The sequence below is a fragment of the Gopherus evgoodei genome, chromosome 1, assembly GCF_007399415.2.
Source record: "Gopherus evgoodei ecotype Sinaloan lineage chromosome 1, rGopEvg1_v1.p, whole genome shotgun sequence".
NCBI classification, from domain to species: Eukaryota; Metazoa; Chordata; order Testudines; family Testudinidae; genus Gopherus; species Gopherus evgoodei.
The window spans coordinates 59251344-59274284 of record NC_044322.1 but is presented as its reverse complement, the minus strand read 5'-3'; the positions used below and the strand labels follow the sequence as shown (position 1 = coordinate 59274284).

Below are 22941 nucleotides of genomic sequence, written 5' to 3'. Positions count from 1 at the left end.
GTCCATGGCCTCCGGCTGCAGCTGGGAGCCCCGGGGCCTTTAAATCACCCCCAGAGCTCCCACTGTTACCACAGTGGAGCTCAGGGCCCTTTCAATCACCATGGGACCCCTGCTGCTGCTACCCCAGGGCTCTGGCAGTGGGGCTCACGTGGTGCTTTAAAGGGCTCGGGGATCCCCACAGGGGCTGGAGCCAAGGGCCCTTTAAATCCTCACCCAAGCCCTGGTGCCGCTACACTGGGGCTCCAGCAATGTGACTTGGGCAGCGCTTTAAGGGGCCTGGGGCTCCGGCACAGCGTACTGGCTCTTGCCAGTACGCCGTACCGGGCTGTACCAGCTTACTTTCACCTCTGGGCCTATCCCCTCTTTTGGGGGTTGAGGGGTGGACAGGTAGAAAGGTGATGTAATTTATCACGTGGGCATGGGAGTCTTAGTGGTGACAACACTTCATGATGAGCCATGTGTGTTATTTTACATGTTTTTAAACATAATGATGTGAAAGACACATTTTAAGATTGGGGGGCAGGGAGACTGTGGGGCCAATCAGCTTGGGAGGGGGCAATAGCTGACTCTGGAAGGAACTAAATCCCCCAGGGGGCTGTGTTCACAGGCCCTGACTACAGTAGCAGCCTCTTTCTGTCCTCACCCCATCCCAGGGACAGCGTCAGAGTGTGTCCTACGAATGCCCCTTGGGTGCCCACCTCCCCCCAGGGACTGGACTATGTTTAACTCTTTCGAGCACCCCACCCCCTCCTGGTTCTCACGCGCACGCTCCACCCCTCTGACTCAGGCCGGGAGCTGCTTGCACAGGCGGCTGACGTCCGCACTTGGCCCCGCCCCTCAGAGGAAGGCGAGTGGGGGCGGGGCTGGCACAGCGTGAATCGCGTTTGTTTAATGGTGTCCGGCCTCGGAGCTGGCTTGTCCCTAGCGGGGCCCCGTACAGCGGCCTCACTCTTTCTTCCTGTCATGGAAGGTGCCGGAGCCCCCTCGGAGACCCTGCGCTACGCTGAGTACGCGAGGGTCCCTGGCGGCGGCCGGCAGGGTGAGCCCGACATGGACAGGGGGCTGGTAAGTGTGGGGCAGGGAGCCCGCGTCTGTCGCGCTCCTTGCCCTCCCCCAGCCACTAGGATGGCGGTTACCGCTCCGCGCCCCCAGTCCGGCCCTTCCCTGTGCCGCGGGGAAAGGGGCCCCGAGGGGGACTCGCCGCCCGAGGTCACGCGCGCCTCAGCCGTTAGGGATAAATCCTTGGCGCGGGCTGGAGAATTCCGGGGCGCAAAGGCTCCTGGAGCCTGCCTGGTTCCTGGTGCCCGGCACTGGGCACCGCAGGGAATCACGCTTGTGCGTGGCGGGGAAGGCCGGCGCCGGGGGGGGGGGGAGGGGAAATACACCTGAGAGGGTAAATGGGCTCGTGACTGTCACTCTAGCACGTGTTCCGTGCCACCGCCACAGGCAGTTCTCCCACCACTGCTAATACACTGCAGCTCCACCGGTGGGAACCAAATTGGGAGCCCTGCCCTAGCTGGCTGCTACCGCCAAGATTTTAAGCTCCATGTTGATTAAGACCTCAGTGCTGACCTGGTGCTTAAAAGGGGTGACTGGACTGGATTATAGTCTGACTATCTACAAATCTTTAATAAAAGGCTGTTCAGTCTAGCAGAAAGTAACACGATCCAACAGCAGGAAGTTGAAGCAAAACAAATTCAGTTTAGAAATAAGGGGTAATTTTTTTTTTAACAGTGAGTGATAATTAACCTTTGGATCAGTTTATCAAGCATCATGGTGGATTCTCCATCACTGACAATTTTAAAATCAAGATTGGATATTTGCCTAAAAGATCTGCCGTAGAAATTATTTAGGGGAAGTTCTATGACCTGTGTTATACAGGAGATCAGACTAGATCACAATGGTCCCTTCTGGCCTTGGAATCTAGGGAAAAAAGTTTGTTTTAACAGTCTGGGGCCTGTGTACACAGGAGTTTCCCCCACTTCTATTCCCTAGTAGAGACAAGGCCTAGGATTATTTTATTTGCATACCATAGAAAGGCATCTGTAAAATTTTCGTCTGATGTTTTATTACTTTAATTCTAAATTTAAATTATTTTCTGGGCTCTGAGAGTTACACTTAGGAAATTTAATTCTCATCAGACAGAGAGCCCGTGAAGCACTGGGTAAATTGGGGAGTAAATGGAGGTAAAATGCCTGCTGAATTTTAGGTAATGTGGTCTAGTGAAAAGATTTTGTACCCTTATCTAGTGTCTGTTTATGTTCGTTTTGGTGATCAGTTCATGGAACAGTGAAAAATAAAATGGAGGCAACTGCATGGATCAGTTCTTAAAACATTGGCCACAGTTGGCATTACTGAAAGTAAACATGCTTCTAGTGCAATGGGGAAACTTTCACCACTTCAAATATGCCCTGTGATATGTTTTGCTTATGTCATTATTTGTTTTGCCATAGCGCAAAGAATTTTTCTACTATGAAGGGACACTATCAATTTAAAGAAAATCACTTCTGTATGTATTTTTCATCCACTGTTCTTACAAGTTAAGATTACTATAACTTTAGAGCTCTCTTCCCCCTCCTCCATCTCATCTTTTCTTCAGTAGATTCATTTTGTGTGCTTTTTGACAGCACTTCATGTATAATTAGGTTCACTGTTTTCTGTGTAGTCTCTCAGGGTTTTATAACACTGCCATCCATCATTGTAGTAGCTGAGTGCATTCCACTTAAAATGAATAGCAGTAGTAAAACTCCTAGTGGACTTGGTAGTCTCTGGTTCTTCTCCCCTTTCTGGAGGGGGGAGACCAAGCTCCACTTCGGGTATTGTGTGTTGTGCTTGTGTTGGTTGTTTCATTGGTTGTGTTGGGTTTTTGTTTTGTATTTTTGGGGAGAAGGATGTTATCTTGCTATGGTAAAAAGGCTTTTTCAAAGAGTCAAGTTTTGCAGTATTTTCTAGAGAGGGTCAGACTCAGGATTCACTTAATTCCCTTTAGAAGTTCATTTAATAAAGTCTGTGGCATAGACAGCTCTCCTTAGCTGAGGATCCCTTTGTTCCCAGCTCTCATGTGCTTCATTCTAGGTTTTAAGTATCAGAGGGTAGCCGTGTTAGTCTGGATCTGTAAAAGCAGCAAAGAATCCTGTGGCACCTTATAGACTAACAGACGTTTTGGAGCATGAGCTTTCGTGGGTGAATACCCACTTCCTCAGATGCATGTAATGGAAATATCCAGGGGCAGGTATATATATGTGTGCTAGCAAGCAAGCTAGAGATAACGAGGTCAGTTCAATCAGGGAGGATGAGGCCCTGTTCTAGCAGTTGAGGTGTGAAAACCAAGAGAGGAGAAACTGGTTCTGTAATTGGCAAGCCATTCACAGTCTTGGATTGAACAAAGACTGTGAATGGCTTGCCAATTACAGAACCAGTTTCTCCTCTCTTGGTTTTCACACCTCAACTGCTAGAACAGGGCCTCATCCTCCCTGATTGAACTGACCTCGTTATCTCTAGCTTGCTTGCTAGCACACATATATATACCTGCCCCTGGATATTTCCATTACATGCATCTGAGGAAGTGGGTATTCACCCACGAAAGCTCATGCTCCAAAACGTCTGTTAGTCTATAAGGTGCCACAGGATTCTTTGCTGCTATTCTAGGTTTTGTGATCTGCATTGTCCTTGCACTGCTGTCAGAGGGGTTCATAGATAAAAATTCAGTTAATGTAGCTGGGACTGATGCATTAATTGTTTTGACGATTAGCATTAGAGCCTTAAAGTGGCATCTGAAACTGAGTAGGTGCGAGTGTAGGGATTTGAGTTCAGGCCTTACGTGCTCATGGTGATCTAGAACCTGGAGAAAGCGGGCAGCCACATTTTGTACTATTTGAAGCCAATCCATTGTTTTCATATTGTGATGCAGTAGGTACTGTCTGTGTGGGGAGTAGGAGAGCAGGGGAGGACTTTAGGGGATGGACGATGCCAGGGCCTGTAACCTGAGCTAGGTAAGGGAGGGGAAAGGTCAACACCTTTCCCCGGGAAGGGGACAAAGGAAGGGAGCGGCAGGAGGGAAGCAGTTTGAGTTTGGGCTTGGGGCTGTGTAGGCGGAATTCAGGGTATCCTAGCTAGGATCCAAGCACCCTGAAAGCCCAGAAGGACTCGGTGGAGGGGTCCTGACTGTGCCTGCAAGCTCTGCTGTAACCTGTGTTCCTGTTGTCCAATAAACCTTCTGTTTTACTGGCTGGCCGAGAGTCACTGTGGGTCCCAGAAAGAGGGGTGCAGGGCTGGACTCCCCCACACTCTGTGACAACTGGTGGCAGCGGCGGGAGATACTGCACCCCGTGGACGGCGCTTCCTGCAGTAAGTGACTGGGGAGCAGTAAAACGAAGGGGTGATTAACCCCTGGGAGTGTGTGCCCAGTGAGAAGGACTTTGCAGTAACAGGGTCCCCCGGGGGATTGCAGCGAGCGGTCCCAGGGGCGGAGGAGTCTGCAGCTCGACCCTGGCAGAGAGGTGGTGACCTCAAGAAGGGCTGGTGCACTAGGGGTCCCCCTGGAAACCGTGGGGAGCAGCGAGCACCCCGGCCTGTGAGTGGTCAGCAGGAAGATGTATGCCAAGCGGCGCAAGTGTGACCTGGTGGAGCTGTGCAAGCAGAGGGGGCTACACCCAGGGAGGCTCAGCAAGGACCAACTGATTGCCCAGCTGGAGCAGGGAGACTGCATGAATGAACGGAGCCCTGTCTCTGAGGGAAGCAGCCGGGCAGATGCAGCGCAGGCACCAGTGTCTGTCCCCGCTGGGAGTGGTCAGCCGGCGGACGAGGGCTTCCCGAGACCCCCCCCTTCCTAGGCCTAGGGGAAGGGCAGGGAGGAGCCCAGTGTATACCGAGGGCACCGTGACACCCCCGGCCAGCAGGGGATCCGCCCGGCGAAGCCCACCCCCCATCAGGGGATCCTCCCAGCAACGCTCGGCGTCCGTGGAGCGGACGCGGCTGGAATATGAAAGGGAGAAGCTCGAGTTAAAGAGGCAAAAGCTGGAGGAGAAGGCAAAACAGCGTGAACATGAGCGGGAGGAGAAGGAGAAACAGCGTAAACATGAGCTGGAGCTGGCCCGGCTGGCGAGCAGTGGGGCCCTGGCTGCAGTGAATGAGGGGGGACCCAAGCCTACAAAGAGCTTTGATAAGCACTTGCTGCCCCGGCATAAGGATGGGGAGGACATAGATACCTTCCTGACGGCCTTTGAGAATGCCTGCGAGCTGCACAGGGTTGACCCTACAGACAGGATCGCAGTTCTCACCCCCTTACTGGACTCCACAGCCGTGGAGGTGTACAGCCGACTAAAAGGGGCGGAGGCAGGGGACTACGAAATGTTCAAACAGGCCCTGCTCCGCGAGTTTGGGCTGACTCCTGAGATGTACCGGAAAAAGTTCCGGAGCCAGCGTAAAACCCGTGAGGTCACATACCTACAACTGGTCAACCGGGGGCAGGGGTATGCCCGCAAGTGGACAGCTGGGGCCCAAACTAAAGAGGACCTGCTTGACCTATTCATACTGGAGCACCTGCATGAGCAGTGCCCGTCCGACTTGAGGCTGTGGTTGATGGACCAGAAGCCGGAGAAACCACAGCATGCAGGCCAGCTGGCCGACCAATTTGTGGACAGTCGGGCAGGGGATGGCAGGGAGGAGTTTTAAAGGAGCAAGCCTGCCTCAACACAGAGAGAGAGTCATCATGGGACCTCCCAGCGGGGTCCTATGGAGAACCCCCCCAAAAGGGGAACATCCAGCGGCAGGTCCCTCCGACCCACTCAAGGGGACCCACGAGACACGGGCTGCTATCGCTGTGGCCAACGAGGTCACATACGGGCCCAGTGCCCCAAGCTCAGGGACAGACCAAGCAAACCCAACCCACAGAGGGTGGATTGGGTAAAAACCCAATCGGAGGAGGGGCTACATTCCCAGGAAAGGGGGGCTGGCAACATACCACCTGTGGATGCTCCAGGCTCCGGGTTTTTGGTTTACTGGGTGGGCGCGGGGCTGCCCCTCCAGAAGGAGTGCATTGTTTCCCTGGAGGTAGATGGGAGGAAGGTCACTGGGTACTGGGACACGGGCGCAGAGGTGAGGCTGGCCCGGCCCAAGGTAGTGGCCTCAGATTGGATGGTGCCCGACACCTACCTGGCCCTGATGGGCGTGGGTGGGACCCCATTCAAGGTGCCAGTGGCAAGGGTACACCTGAAATGGGGGGCCAAGGAGGGCCCCAAGGATGTGGGGGTACACCGATATTTGCCCACTGTCGTGTTAATGGGAGGGGACCTCAAGGACTGGGCTAGTAACACCCAGAGTGCCCTGGTCGTGACTCGTAGTCAGAGTCAGCAAAGGGCACTGCACCCCGACAACGGGAAGGTACTTGACCCGAGGTGCAGGACCCTAACCCAGGGAGCGGGGAATGCCCAGGGGCACGGTGCAGAGAGGCTGCGGCCTCAGACCCAGCCAGCAAGAGAGAGCTGGTCCCCATCCCTGTCCCAGCTGCTGAGTTCCAGGCCGAGTTGCAGAAAGATCCCTCCTTGCGGAAGCACCGGGACCGGGCTGACCTTAGTGCGGTACAGACCATGAGGAGAGGTTGCAAGGAGAGGTTCCTGTGGGAGAAGGGGTTCCTGTACCGAGAATGGGCTCCCCCAGGGGAAGTAGAGTCATGGGGGATCAGGAGGCAGCTGGTAATTCCCCAGAAGTTTTGTCACAAGCTGCTGTACCTGGCCCATGACATCCCTCTCGCAGGGCACCAGGGAATCCGACGCACCAGGCAGAGGCTGCTACAGAGCTTTTACTGGCCTGGGGTCTTTACCGATGTCCGACAGTACTGTCAATCCTGTGACTCCTGCCAGAGGGTGGGGAAGGCCCGGGACAAGGGGAAAGCGGCTTTGAGGCCTTTACCCATCATAGAAGAACCTTTCCAGAAGGTGGCCATGGACATAGTGGGACCCCTCAGCAAGATGACCCGGTCAGGGAAGAAATACATCCTAGTGGCGGTGGATTTTGCCACTCGCTACCCCGAGGCGGTGGCCTTGTCCTCTATCGAAGCCGACACAGTGGCAGATGCGCTCCTGACAATTTTCAGCCGGGTGGGGTTCCCCAAGGAGGTCTTAACGGACCAGGGGTCCAACTTCATGTCGGCCCTGCTCCGATCCTTATGGCAGAAATGGGGGGTCCAGCACAACTGGGCCTCAGCGTATCACCCCCAGTCCAACGGGCTGGTAGAAAGGTTCAACGGGACGCTGAAGATGATGCTAAAAACATTTATGAACCAGCACCCGCAGGACTGGGACAAGTACTTACCTCACCTGCTATTCGCGTACAGGGAGGTGCCCCAGGAATCTACCGGGTTTTCACCTTTCGAACTGTTGTATGGAAGGCGGGTAAGGGGGCCCCTAGACCTGATGAGGGACGAATGGGAGGGGAAGGCCTCTCCCGAGGGAGAGTCAGTGGTGGAGTATGTCCGCCCTTCCGGGAAAGACTGGCCGAGCTCATGGGCCTGGCCAGGGAGAATCTGGCCCGAGCCCAGAGGAGGCAGAAGGTCTGGTATGACCGCACGGCACGGGCCCGTGCCTTCGCCACCGGAGATCAGGTGATGGTTCTCATCCCCGTGAGGAGAAACAAACTCCAGGCCGCCTGGGAAGGGCCCTTCAAGGTTATCAAGCAACTGAATGAGGTAAACTATGTGGTGGAGCTGTCAAACCGGGCACATCACCGTCGGGTGTACCATGTGAACATGATGAAACCATACTATGACAGGGGGATTGTGGTGTTGGCCGTGTGTGGACATTGGGAGGGGCAGGGAGATGACCCCTTAGTAGATCTATTCCCTGGGACCAAAGCTGGTTCCCCCCTAGAGGCGATTCCCCTCTCTGATCAGCTGACCCCGGGCCAGCACGCTGAGATCAGAGGGGTGCTGCATCTATACCGACAGCTGTTTTCCAACCAGCCTGGATGCACTAATTTGACTGTCCACCGGGTGGAGACCAGGTCACATCCCCCTATAAGATGCTCCCCTTTTCGGGTCACTGGTAAAACTGCCCAGGATCTTGAAAGAGAGGTCAGGGACATGCTGGCTTTGGGGGTGATCCAGCCGTCTTCCAGCCCTTGGGCCTTGCCAGTGGTGCTGGTTCCCAAGAAGGATGGGTCAATCCGGTTCTGTGTGGACTATCGAAAGCTCAATGCCATCACCGTATCTGATGCCTACCCTATGCCCAGGCCTGACGAGCTCCTAGACAAACTGGGAGGTGCTCGGTACCTCACCACTATGGATCTTACCAAAGGCTACTGGCAAGTGCCGCTGGATGCAGATGCCAGGCTGAAATCGGCCTTTATCACCCCTCTGGGGCTCTATGAGTTTCTGACCCTGCCCTTCGGCCTCAAGGGAGCACCGGCCACCTTCCAGCGCCTGGTGGATCAGCTACTGAGGGGGATGGAGAGTTTTGCCGTGGCGTATATTGACGACATCTGCGTCTTCAGCCAGACCTGGGAGGACCACGTGTCCCAGGTTAAACAAGTCCTGGACCGACTCCGAAAGGCTGGGTTAACAGTAAAGGCTGAGAAGTGCAAGGTGGGGATGGCTGAAGTATCTTACCTGGGCCATCGGGTGGGGAGCGGCTGCCTGAAGCCGGAACCAGCCAAGGTGGAGGTAATCAGAGACTGGCCTGGCCCCCAAACCAAAAAGCAGGTCCAGGCCTTTATTGGGATGGCGGGGTACTATCGAAGATTCGTGCCCCACTTTAGTGCCATAGCCGGCCCCATCACTGAACTGTGCAAAAAGGGGAAGCCAGACAAGGTGATCTGGACTGAGCAGTGCCAGGAGGCTTTCCGGGCGCTGAAGGAGGCTCTGGTTAGTGGCCCAGTTCTGGCAAACCCAGATTTTGACAAACCCTTTATGGTGTTCACCGATGCCTCAGACACGGGACTGGGGGCAGTGTTAATGCAGGAGGACGAAAAGGGGGAGAGGCACCCCATCGTGTACCTGAGTAAGAAGCTGCTACCCCGGGAACAAAGCTACGCAGCCATCGAGAAGGAATGCCTGGCCATGGTGTGAGCCCTTAAGAAGCTAGAGCCATATCTCTTTGGGCGACACTTCACCGTGTACACCGACCACTCTCCCCTGACCTGGCTGCACCAGAAGAAAGGAGCCAACGCCAAGCACCTGAGGTGGAGCCTGCTCCTGCAGGACTATGACATGGACGTGGTCCATGTGAAGGGAAGTGCCAACCTGACAGCGGATGCGTTGTCCCGGAGAGGGGACCCTGAACTTCCCCAGGTCACTGGGCAGAGTGACCCCGCTCAGTTCAGTCTCGAAGGGGGGAGAGATGTGATGCAGTAGGTACTGTCTGTGTGGGGAGTAGGAGAGCAGGGGAGGACTTTAGGGGATGGACGATGCCAGGGCCTGTAACCTGAGCTAGGTAAGGGAGGGGAAAGGTCAACACCTTTGCCCGGGAAGGGGACAAAGGAAGGGAGCGGCAGGAGGGAAGCAGTTTGAGTTTGGGCTTGGGGCTGTGTAGGCGGAATTCAGGGTATCCTAGCTAGGATCCAAGCACCCTGAAAGCCCAGAAGGACTCGGTGGAGGGGTCCTGACTGTGCCTGCAAGCTGTGCTGTAATCTGTGTTCCTGTTGTCCAATAAACCTTCTGTTTCACTGGCTGGCCGAGAGTCACTGTGGGTCCCAGAAAGAGGGGTGCAGGGCCGGACTCCCCCACACTCCGTGACACACATTCAGCCATAGATGTTGAAACTAAGAGTGCTGGGGGTGCTGCTGTAGCTCCTGTCTTGAAATAGTCATGACCAAAATACATGGTTTCAGTCTTCAGCATCCACGCTATAAAAATTGTTCCAGTATCACTGCATTTTGCTCCAGCGAATGGTAGTAATCCAGCCTAGAGCTGAAAAATGAATGGATCACTGTGGCCAGGTCCTTGTTGGAAAGGAAGGGTGGAAGTTTGCTAGAGTGCTGGAGGTGAAAGAAGGCATTTTTATTCACTGATGCTATCTGATCATCCAAGGATAGTGAGATGTCAGATTTTAGAAGGTGTCTTTGCACTGATTCAGTGAATAGGGTTTGTCCTTCAGTGGATGGTTTCGACTGTGTCTCAGCTAGTTCTTCAAAAAGTTTCATCATTTTCAGTCTTGGTTGGCATTGGTTTGAATCAGCTATACTTAATCCAAGAGTTGATGTTCTGTAGGCTTTCTGATATCTTAGTGAGGATGGTTGCATTAATGGTGAAAAATCTTGTAACTGAGTGTCATCAATAGGGCCCAAATTCACAGTCCATTTTAATCAATTTCTCAGCCAGGGGATTTTAAAATTAGTCATTTTCTGTTTACATCTGAAATTTCACAGTGTTGGAACCGTGGGTGAATAGCGTGGTGGGGGCAGAGTCACAAGGTTATTGTAGGGGGGTAGTGGGATTGCTACCCTTACTTCTGCCCTCCTGCCTTCAGAGCTGGGCAGCCAGAGAGGAAGGCTGCTGGCTGGGCATCTAGCTCTAAAGCCAGTGCCACCAGCAGCAGAAGTGTGGGTCATCGGGTCTGGGGGGTGGGTTACCATATATCTGGTTTTCCTGACAGTCTCCCGCTCCAGTGTTTGCGGGGCAGGGGGTGACAGCTGGAGATGCAGCCTCACAGTGTGTGTGAGGGGGTGACAACTGGAGACGGGGAGATTGCTGCAGCCAGGGGAGATTCCCGGAGGTATGTCTGACCCGCTGTGGGAGCAGCCCCTGCCAGGGAAGAGAGAGCCTTGTCTCTTCTCATCCCCGGCTGGGACTAACAGCTGGAGCCCTGCATTGGGTAGGAGCCCCTGACTGGGCACCAGATTTCATGGAGAAAAGAGATTCATGGTTCATGAGGCATTTTTCACAGCCATGAATTTGGTAGGGCTCTAGACATCAGCATATTATTGGCAGCTGAGCCCACAGTATGTCACTATTTCTTTCAGTGGTTTTGTGTATATTGAAAAGCAGAGGGAGTAATCTGAATCTCTCTGGGATTCAGCAGGTGAGGGCCTATGGAGAGAAGGAGTAATTAGACATCACTATTCTGAGGTCTATTGGATAGGAATGATTGGAGTGACTATAGTGCTGTACTATCTACTCCTGTTATGCCTGGTAGGCAAGTTAGAATTATCTTGTGGTCTAGTGTGTAGCAGAGAAACCCAGCAATATGAACATGGGCATTGTGCCTGTGTATGTACCATGTCCATCTTTTAGGGCCACTAGGACTGTCTCTGTGCCCTAACTTGAACCAGACTGAAGCATCCAGTCCATCACATTATGTAGGAGTTTACTGGTTACTACTTTCTGAATTATTTTGCCCACGAATGGGATTTTGGATACAGGATGAGGTCTCCAGGGTCGAGTGATGACTTCTTGAGGATTGAGCAAGCTATTCATTTTTCAAAGAGTTTGACTGATACTGCTCTCTGAAGGAGATATTAACAGAATATGTTGGTCAGCTTCCCCAGTTTCAGCATGAAAGACGTACACAAATGTGTGAGAGAGAGCTTTCTAAAAATAGGAAAATGTGATTGTAGAATTACAGATATTGGCATGGGACTTGCTAGATGGAATACCTGAAACTACTTCTTTCACTTTTTGAAACTGATTAGATTTCAAGTTTATTTCTTTTACAGTTAATTCAAAATCAAACTAAGGGACATGCCTAAGTCAATTTTGATTTCAAAGGGACTACACATATTTAAAGTTAAGCACATTCTTAAGTACTTTGCTGAACTGGGTCCTAAACCACTATCAATAGCCAAATCTTATCAATTCTGATGGGCTAGAAAAGTGCTTTCTCTTTCCCTGTCCTTTGCAATATAATTTAGCCACTTAAAGGCCTAAAAAACAGTAACACAGGAAGTCCACAGAAGTGGGGAGGGGGACGAAGAGGGAGAGGGGAAGTCTGCGAGAGAGTGCCTCTGTGTGTTTAGGGGTAGTGTGTGAGAGAGACTGTGTGTGTGTTGGGGGAATGTGTGAGTGGTTGTGTATGTTGGGGGAGTGTGTGCGAAAGAAAGAGAGACAAAGTGTGTGTGTGAGAGAGAATGTGTGTGTGTGTATTGGGTGACTATGTGTGTTACCATGCTGTCTCTTTAAGCAGAGCACTCACCAGCCTGAACACTTGTTCAGATAATGGTAGGCAGAAGCCACTCCTGAGCCAAAGGCTGGTGCAAAGACAGGCACCCGCCCCAGCTCAGTGTAGACCGGGTACACCGGCAGGAAGGACGGGGACACCCAAACATTAGCCCTCTGCCCCTCTGTGCAGCAGATCAGGAAGCTTCTGAGGCTCGCAATCTGGAGCAGCTTGACTCTCTTTAAGTATGGCTGCACGTAGCTCTGTATGGTCCTAGTGCTGGGGAGAGCAGGATGCCACGTTAATATTCAATTCCATGATTCCGTCCATGTTCTTACTAATGTGGATTTCATAGTGCTCTACTCATAGGATTCAAAGCTCCATGCTTTGACTCTTCTGTATAAACTGATATGTCCTAAAAAATTAACATAGAGACTAGTTTTACATTAGTATCAGGTGGTTCTTTTATTCCTGCACAATAGTCCTGCAATAAAACTTTACATGTGGATGGAAATTTGATATAGTCGATGTTTTACTTTTTTCTTTCCTCTAATCCTCTTATTGAATAGAACATCACAGAATTATGGATTACAGAAATTTTACATTTATAGATATTTCTTCAATTGTTCTCCATGTCCACTGAGGGGAGGACAAGAAGTAATCTGGCTTAATATGCATCAAGGGAGATTTAGGTTAAATATTAGGAAAAACTTTCTAATTACAAGGATAGTTAGGTACTGGAATAAATTGCCAACGGAGGATGTGGAATTCCTGTCAGTGGAGATTTAGAGGAACAGGTTTGAGAAACATCTGTCACGATAAGTGCCGATGCTGTGGGTGCTCCAGGGCTGGACCACCCAGAGGAGAAAAAACAGTGGGTGCTCAGTACTCACTGGGAGGCCTGTGGGTCAGCACCTGCGCCTCTCCTGCCCAGTGCCTCCTGCCCACCGTGGATCAGCTGTTTTGCGGTGTGTAGGAGGGGATGGGGGGAGATGAAGAAGTGGGGAGGGGCATAAAGAAGTGGGGGTGTAGCCATAGGTGGACCTGGGCGGGCCACGGGCTACCTATTTAGCATCCAACTAGGCCCACCCTAATCAAGGCCGAAGCCCCTTGAATCCACAAGCTGGGACTCCCAAGCCTGGGTTGGTGTGTGTTGGCCTGGATGTGTCCCTCTCCTGCTGGTGCTGCACACTGCTGCCCCAGTCTCCGGCCCCCGTGCCTGGAGTGTGCCTTGTTCGGGTGCGTTTGGGCAGGGCTAGTGCTGATGCCAGAGACTGGGGAAGCAGCGCACAGTGCCGGCAGGAGAGGGAAGTGGCTGGTCGTGCAGACGGACATCAAGCCGGGGTTGGGAGGGGCAGGTGGATGGAGCTCAAGCCCCAGTGGGCCCCTCCCCATTCGCACGCCCTACCGTCTGTGTGCCTCTGGCAGCTTCATCTTCGAGTGGCTGCTGAGTGCTAAGGGCCAGCTGGAGGGGGTGAGGGGAAATGGGTGCTCCTTCCCTGCTACTCCCTCCCCCACCCCCCGTTGCCTGCCAACCCAGTTTTATTGTCCAAGCTACACTGGGGCTTGGTAGAGGCTTGGAGGAAGGAGTAGAGTGAGGGCTGGGCCTGGGGCAGAGTGGGGGTCAAGCAACCCCCGGTAACTCAGTACGTCGGCGCCTATATCTGTCACATCTGGTCTAGGTATAGTTGTGTCTGCCTCAGCGCAGTGAGATGGACTTCACTAGATGACCTCTTGAGTTCCCTTCCAGCCCTTTGTTTCTGTAATTCATTACTGCTGTTAATGCAACACAATAGATTGAGAATTTGTGGAGAGAGGAATTAAATCATTGCATCTTTTTGTTGTTGTGTTATAGAATAAAAGCTGTTGAATAATGCATCTTGAAAGGGTCATGAGTTGGCCTCTTTACACTTGCGGTATATGACGTTCTTTGAATTGATATAATGGAAATAACATTTATTTGGGGGTAAACACTTTTTCATCCTCTATTTATTACCTAGCAGTGTGGTCTGTCATGTCTGAAGTAGGCTTTCTAATCTCTGTCTTCTGCTCTGCATTTCTTTTTAAAAAAATAAATGTAGCCTTTGCTGATTCAGCAACACTTTCCTTGCTGTTGTCTGAACCCAAAAAGCTTTGTTATTGTACATTGAACTAAATAGTAAGAATAAAAATACTGCGATCAGCACAATAGGGTATACCAATGATTAACCCAGGAGAGCTGATTCACTGAAAAAGAAAGAAGTGTTTGTGGGTCAGCTGCTTTTGTCTTCTGTTCCATTACAACTTCATACATCTTTGACATTAATTTGTTACTTGGCTGTTAAGGGAATACTTTAAATGTAGCTACATCTAAAGCCTATATTTTACAAATTCCTTAAGAGTACACTTTTCAAAATATAAACCTTAAGTAAGCATGCTGTTGAAAGTTAATGATCCTTTATTCATACAGTTTCTAATATGCTGCATGTATAACTTATTTTCAAGCAATGAGAGGAAAAAATAGTTTGGTGATACTAGTCTCATATAACACAAATCTCTTTGTCCCCTCAAAGTGCTAGTAAATTGCCTTTTAACATCAACAAGAAATCTGTGAGCTTAATTCAAGACTTATGCTTTTGATATCAGTAATACTTAGCACGTTACAGTTTCAGAGCAGTGTAGAAACTGATTATTCTTTAAAATATCCAGCTGAGATAAGTGGGTACAGATGAGAACACAAAGGGAAGGCTAAATGATTTACTCCAGGCTACTTACTGAGTCATTAGTAGTACTTGGAGTTACTGTTCATTCTACTGGACCTCATGATCTGTCATTAAATGACAGAGTATTTTTATGTATAGATTTAGATTCATCTTGGGTCATGTGGAAGAATATAGGATTATCAACTTAGATTTTTAGTGGATTTTTCTACAGTAGAAACTTCAGTTTAGCACTACAAATACTGAAATAACAGTTGAGTCCTTGATTAGTGTATGGAAGGTTTCAATAATACACTTCCATAGTGTGCCTAAACCAGTTCAACTGAATGACTCTTTAATTTGTATTTACTAAATTATTTAAGAAATCTGTACCCATTTTTATCCAGCAAACTAAAAAATTACACCAGGAGCTGTTTATCAGTTTTTTTCAAGATACAGTTAACCTGGATACTTCTGAACCATCATTCACAACTTCTGTAACATTCCACATTAGGACTGGTGGTGTTTATCAGATATCTGGAAAAGTGAACAGTAAAGTGACAATTTTACAGATGAAAAAATATTTTGCTTATTCAAGAATAAATAAAACTGTGAGGAATTTCAGAGGGACCTAACAAAGTTAGGCCAGTGTCCAGAGCAATGGCAGGTGAAATTTTATTTTGACAAATACAAAATAAACTTTGGATGGAATAAAGAGAACTACTCTCACATGTTGCTGGGCTCTTAACTGAAAAAAAGATGTAGCTGTTACTTGGACATTCAATGAAAGTCTTTACTTAGTACACAGCAAAACAAAACAAACAAAAAGTATACTAAAAATAGTATAATGCAATTATGTATCAATATGATGCCTTCTCCTGAAATACTGTGTCAAATTCTGGACACCTATCTCAAAAGAGCAGAAAATAGAAGAGGTTCAAAAACAGGTGTGAAGTGATTAAAGGCCTGACTAGACTTCCGTGTGACACATGGTTGAAAAGATTGTGTCTGTTACATTTAGAGAGGAGATAAATAAGAGGGAATATAAAAATAATAAATGGTATAGTGAAAGTAAATTGGGTGCTCCTGTTTACCCTTCTCCATAGTACAAGGGGAAATTTCATGACACTAAGTAGCAACAACTGTAAAACTGATTATAAACTTTTTTTACATAATTAACATGTGAAACTTTATGCTAAACATTGAGACCAAGATCCTAATTACATTCAAAGTAGGATTAGATATTTAAATTGATAATGAGAATGTTGACAGTTACAGAAAAACTAAATAAAATATAGGAAGAAAACCTCTTTTAAGACCGATATAAATCCCATGCTTCAAGCAGAATCCAATGACTAATTGATAGAGAGGCTAGGAAGAAGCCTCTCGTTGGCAGTTATTGAATATTTGTCTATGAAGTTTAATACACCTTTCTCTGAAGCATCCGTTACTGGCCATTGTCAAAGACTGATACTGTAATAGATGGACCACTGACTTGGTATAGCGGTTTCTATGATTCCGCCCCCCCTACCCAATCCCACCAATTCTGATGTTTCCACAGGAAAAAAAAAATCCCGTCTGTCTCCAAAAGTTTCAAATCTCTAATGACTTGCCTGGGGAGTCAGAAGGAATGGGGTCTCAAGGTATGAAACAAAACAAATACTGCAGGCTGATGCTTGCCAGGAGGAATAGGAGCTAGGAGGACAAGTCAAGGGCTCCCTTTGAAGCAGGAAGACAAAGGTAGCTGCTTTGGGGAAGAACATCGGAGTTTCAAAAATACACCTCCACGAGCTTTCTCTCAGCTGCTGTGCCCCATGTGGAGGTAGTGGGAGGGAAAACAAGAGCTTCCAGAACTTTTTGCCTTGATGGGGTCTGTCTAAGTATGAGCGACAGAGGACCTGGAAAGCCCTAGGCAGTATTACACTCCCAGCTGCGTTGTAGATCTCCCAGGCTGGATAGACTAACACACTAGCTCTGTTCAAGCTAGTGTGCTAAAAAGAGCAGCATGCACATGGCGGCATGGGCTAGCCACCAAAGTACAGACCCAGGGTGGTTGGATCAGTCTTGTACTTGAGAAGCTAGGTCACACCATCTCCCATGCTACAACATTCATGTTGTTTTTTGAATCCGCTAGCTGAAGCACAGATAGCATGTGTTTGTTCAGGCTGAGAGGCTCCCAGCTGCAGTGTAGACGTATCCCTGTAGACCCTATTTTACCAGCTGTAGCTGATGCTGATTGCACTGGGGAATTAGCATCAAAGGTTGGGAGTTCTCCCAGTTATTACTCTGTAAGTCTAGGGCCGGGATCAGCAACCTCTGGCGGGTCATATGCCAAGGTAAGCACCCTGACAGGCTAGTTCAGTTTGTTTACCTGCCGCGTCCGCAGGTTTGGCCGATCATGGCTCCCACTGGCTGTAGTTGGCCACTCTAGGCCAACGGGGGCGGTGGGAAGCGGCAGCCAGCAGATCCCTCTGCCCTTGCTGCTTCCCTCAGCGCCCATTGGCCTGGGATGGTGAATCGCGGCCAGTGGGAGCCGCAGTTGGCCGAACCTGTGGACCCGGCAGGTAAACAAACCGGCCCAGCCCGCCAGTGTGCTTATCCTGGCAAGCCACATGCCAGAGGTTGCTGATCCCTGGTCTAGGGACTGTATCTGAGTTAATACTCCCTTTCCTAACCCCAGCAATTCTGTCATGATGAGATTCCTGTGCAAAGACCTAATGCAAACTTTTTCCATTTGTAATCACAATCCAACCACCCAGATTTTCTAGTTAATGTTATTAAGTTTTCTGTTATCTTTGTTCTTTTAAACTAAATTGGAGTTTTACTCTGTGAATTATTTCAAGTAACTGTAGCCAAATGGTTTTGCGTGTCATTTTATTTTATCTCTTGTGAAAATGTTTTAGCAAATCACATAATTGTGACATGCTAGTAAGAGTCAGTTTTAAGCTAAACATGAAGTTTTGTCAGAGGTTAAGTAATGCCACAGAACAATGAAAGCTATTTCATTTTCCAGTGTTTGTTTCTAATTTCATGCATTAAAACGTATCCAAGATTTTATTACATTTTTACACACTGCAAATATTGCTGCATTCCAAAGTTAAAATACATGGAGAAAAGGTTGTCATTTCCTTTTATAAGAAAATAATAAAATATTAAACCTTATTAGAAGATTCGCTAAAGGGTTTACAGAAGTAGACCAAATGGTATGCACGTTCAGACTTTAGAAATGCTCGCTGTTGCAACAGATTTGCAATTTATTTAAAATCAGAACTTAAATTTTATACTGACTCAATTTTTTTGTTATAGGCCAGAACTATGATGGCAGTTGGCCTGGGTGTTGCAGCTGTTGCATTTGCAGGTAACTGAACAGCCATCTGAACATGCGGTCCCAGCATGATGATGGGTTAATGCGGTATATAAGCAGGAGCATAAGAAGTTGGAGTAGGGAGGTTCCATATGCCACTCGTGAGCCCATTACTGGAGTATTGTGTCCTGTCTTAGTGTCCACCCTTGAAGAAAGATGTAGAAAAATTGGAAAGGCTCCGAAAAGAGCTACCAGAATGGTTTGATGTCTGGAAACCCTGACCTAATGAAATTGAATGTGTTTAGCCATCAAAGAGAATAAGAGGTGACTTCATCAGTCTACAAGTACCTACACAGAAGGAAGATACAAGATAATAGAGTGCTCTTTAATCTAGTTTACAAAGGCATAACAAGATACAGTGACAGAGAGGTGATGCGCCTTTTTCCCACTTTGAATTTTTCTAACAAGTTTTAGCAGTGAAGGTAATTAACCATAGGAACCACCAGTGTTCCCACTAATTTTTTACATCCATGTGCAGAATGAATTTTATTATGTGTACCAATATGGAGGTGATGTGTGACAAATCACCTTCATATTGGTGCACATAACAAAATTTATGTGATGGGGGTAGGGCCAAAGGGTTTGGAGTGTGGGAGGGGGCTCCAGGCTGGGACGGAGGGTTGGGATGTGGTGGGGAGGAATGAGGTTTGTGGCTGGGATGCGAGCTGGGGAGTGGGGTCGGGGATGAGGGGTTTGGAATGTGGGAGGGGGCTCAAGGCTGTGACAGAGGGTTGGGGTGCAGACTTTTGGGTGGGGCCAGAGATGCAGGGTTTGGGGTGCAGGCTGCCCCAGGGCTGCAGTGGGAAGAGAGAACTCCCACCAGCCATCTCTCACCGCAGCAGCTCAGGGCTGGGGGAGAGGCGCCTCTCCCCGTCATGGCAGCTCCAGTGGGGCTGGGCTGGGCTGAGGGAGGGGCACCTCTTCCCTGGCTGTGGCAAGTCCCGGGCAGGTCCGCACTGGAGCCGGCGGGGAGGGGCATCTCTCCCTGCCGGGGCAGGTCCACACTAGGGGAGAGGCATCTCTCCCCAGCACAGCCTTGAGCCCCTGCGTGGGGCTTAATAGGCAGCTGTGTGGACGTGTAGCTTAGAGGGAACTTAGGGAACAATTTACCCAGGGAAGTGGTAGATTCTCCATCTCTTTAAATCAAGATATGTTAATTTGAAAGAGAGATTCTAGTTCAACCACAAATTATTGAGTTTAATTCAGGAATTACAGGTTGAAATTCTGTGGCCCATGTTATGTGGTAGGATCAGGGGTTTCTTCTGGCCTTGAAATATACAAATTGATTTCTGTTCACTTCAGGTAATCAAATCAAACCAAACCATACCATATTAACTTGATTTCTTTGTAAACCTAAGCACAGACTTGCATGATTGAAGTGACCTATGTAGACATCTTGATCGTTAAGAGTGAACGCAAAATGCTATCTGGCTAAAGCATTATCTTATTTTAAAAAAATAAATAAAATTGCATAATGATGACTAAATTTTCCTGTATATAGTAAGCAAAAAATAACAACAAAACGACAAACAATCAAAAAAACTGATCATTCCTACCATGGCTCTGATGCAATTTTTATATTGAACTTAGTAGACCTACTCCATTCTTTCTCAAAATGGAGTAGAATTTACTGACTGATGAACAGAGCTCCATCCAGTATGTTTTTTGTATTTAGAGGGGTCATGGCTATGTTGGGTCTTTAATGGTGCTGGATCAAAAAAGACTCCATTTTTCACTAAATAAAAAAAGAATGCAAAGAATTACCATTCAGTGTGATATTGGTGCAAAGTTGTATGAACACTGTAAGGAGTAAATTTGGAAACAACTTTGAGCTGTACTTATTTTGGTGAATTACATTACAAATACAAGCTATAATTGCTAATTGCAGTATTTCCTACAATTTACAAGCCAAATATCTCAGTTTATCCTAGCCAAACATATCTGAATGTATTGGCCTGGGGAACAAATGTGAATCTTGCAATTCATTACTTTCTTTGTAGATAAAAATCAAACTTCTCCCTCTTCTTAACATAAAGATTGAAAAATGCAACCTATTGCAAACTCATCAGAGAACTGTTCTGGGCCTGACTACAAAACTGACTGCTCAGGGAACATCTTGAAAAGCTGTAAAGTGCAACAGTGCTTGCCAGCAAACAAATGCCATGAATAGATTAAAAATGGAGATGGCTTTGATTTTTAGACCAAAAGTCCTGTACTGGTATTATACTTGCAAAAGAAGTGTTTGCACAGGTACACTTAAAAAAGAAACCTTCACAGATGTTAAGTTTGATTTTTTTATTATTATTATTAATTAATTGTTTTTCAGGTCGCTATGCTTTCCAGGTCTGGAAACCACTGGAACAAGTATTCACAGAAACAGCAAAGAAGATTGCAACCGCTGTAAGTTGAGGTTTTTACCATAAATAATTTAAAATTATATTTAAAATCACAAACATGATTTAAAATTGAAGAGAAACATTTTAAGATGTCTAGTTAGGTTTTCCAGTGCAAGATTATTCTCAACGCTACATGCTCCAGTGCTTTGTTCAGTGTAGTTTTAAATGCTTCCAGATGAATTTTTCTCAAAAGATGTTGGTGCAATATAGCGTATGAGTCTAGTTCCCTAATATGATTTTCCTAGTCTCAAAATTGTTTGCCAGAGAGTGTGTAAGGAATGTAATCATGGCCCATTTAACTATAGCAAACTTCTAGAAAGATCCAAATGACTACCCATGATCTAAGATATCACTATAAATGATGGAAAATAAAAATCTCTAATCACTTTTCTTTCAGACATGGCTTATTAAAACATAAACAAATTGCTGGGGAGGTTTTTCACGGTAACATGAAAAAGAATTGAAGCCTGTTTTCTCTCTGACAGATCGGTTGTGCTTTTATCCATTGTGTCCGAGCTAACAGCTACCTGAATTTTTAACCAGATTGCCTCTTCTCCTTCATCCTGTGTTCCACAAAATGGTATGTGCATCAGTGGAATCTTTGCTGTGCACGCTCCTTAGTATCTACTCTTGGCTTCAGTGACTGTGTCCTCTCCTGGAATCTGGGCTAACAAAAGTTTCTCCCATTCCTCTCTGAGGAAGCAAAGTCCCACTAAGGGGGATATTTGTTTCAGTGAATCCCTTCAGAGGCCTCAGGATATGGACAGTTCTGTATTCTTCGCAGTGTGGAATGCTCTCCCTGTAGGGGGCATGCTGAGGTTTAATATTTAGTGCAAAGTATATGGATATTCAAGTAAAAGCAAACCTTAATCAGCACCACATCCCCTCTGTGGTGAGATCAAGGGCAACAGGATCTCTTCACCCTCCCAAGCAGAGTAGTAGGTTGTAGAATTTAAATGAACACAAAAGCAAACAGCTAGTGACCAATTTTTCACACATGGTGCCATGATAATGCCACTTCTATAGCAATGTAGATGGGGAGCAAAGGTGGATAAAGCATGGAGCTTAAGAGAAAAAACAAAATTGTGGAATCTTAACTTTTGTGGGTACCATTGTAAAATAAATTCTTACTGTTCGGGTACACTGGAATTTGGGATGCGCTGCCATATGTGTAAGTGAATGTACAAAGAATAGGGCTGACTTCAGAATCCGTACACTGGCTGAGTCCAGCTGATGGGTGAACTCTTTCTTGCTCTAGGTCTAAAAAATGCACTTAAGTCAAAGTTCCCCCCCGCTCCTCCAGCTTAACTACCCTTCTGTCTAGAATAATGTACTCCTCTTCTTCGAGCGTTTGTTGATGGGGATTCCAATCAGGTGTGCGTGCGTTGCATGCACAGTTGCTGGAAATGTTCCCCCCTACAGCAGCTCCCATTGGGTTGGCTGTGGAGCCCTCTGGAGTGGTGCCTTCTTGGCGCTCAATATATGACCTCACCGATCTGCTTCCTCCTCAGTTCTGTCTTACCGCCTGTGACAGTTTTCGGAACTGCAAGTGGCTTGCTTGCAAGTTCTCCTCGCTTCCCCTAGCTTTCTAGTGTAGTTTATCTCAGTAGTATATAGTTGTTCTAGCTCAGTGGTTCCCAAACATTAACAACCTGTGAACCCCTTTCACTAAAATGTCATCTCGTGAACCCCCTCCTAAAAATGAATATTTCCAGGGATTTTCTCCTTTACCCGAGTATAAATTATAAAAGCGGTGATCTTGGAAATATAAAAATTGTTTTTATGACATGTTTATTACACACTTTATTATTAATTATTATTTATCATTACAGTATTATTACACTATGAAAATGGTAACACTCTTCCAAGATCTCACTTTCGTAGCTTGTATCACTTTGAATAAGCCTGTTATAAGACACGGCTCCTATGTTTCATCAAGGAGTATCCGATGTAAAACAACATGAAGGTATTTAAGAAGCCAACTCAAAGAGTTCCTCCTACACAGGCATTCAAGTCTTGAGCAGTCCAGGCGAACAACGCACTTTACAACAAAGCTTAGCTGCCCATTTAATTTTAAAAAACAACAAAATATATTCACCTCCCTTTCCATTTCTTATAAGGAGTCTTGAAGTTTAACTCTCCTCAGTGTGATAGATATGCTTGCTTTGACCTGCTTAGCTCTTGGAGGTCCAGGGGCTCTGGGCTGCTGGCCCCAGGCTGCCCAGGGTCCCTAGGGACAGTTCTGTCCACCATTAGGGAATTTTTTCCCGAGAACCCCAGTTTGGGAACCACTGTTCTAATTTGATTAGTTAGTAGTAGTTTCTGTTAGGAGTAGGGGGTTCCCCCTCCACCCTGACCTTTCCCCTTGGGGACCTTGGGGTATGTCTCGATCCCTGAGGTTCAAACCCTGCAAGTCC

General features: G+C 47.8%; 1 protein-coding gene across 2 annotated transcripts in view; it reads left to right on the top strand.

Moving 5' to 3' along the window:
• The first annotated feature begins 939 nt into the window (after positions 1-939).
• DNAJC15 (DnaJ heat shock protein family (Hsp40) member C15) overlaps positions 940-22941 on the top strand; it is a 53015-nt gene continuing 31013 nt past the window's right edge. Inside the window, exons 1-3 of one of the 2 annotated variants that reach the window (XM_030565733.1) lie at positions 940-1065; positions 18071-18122; positions 20455-20528. In XM_030565733.1, the coding sequence (XP_030421593.1) occupies positions 964-1065; positions 18071-18122; positions 20455-20528 (228 nt within the window). In that variant the 5' untranslated portion in view covers positions 940-963. Of the gene's footprint in view, positions 1066-16332; positions 16408-18070; positions 18123-20454; positions 20529-22941 lie in introns of those variants that run through there. The other variant, XM_030565740.1, reaches the window with a different exon arrangement.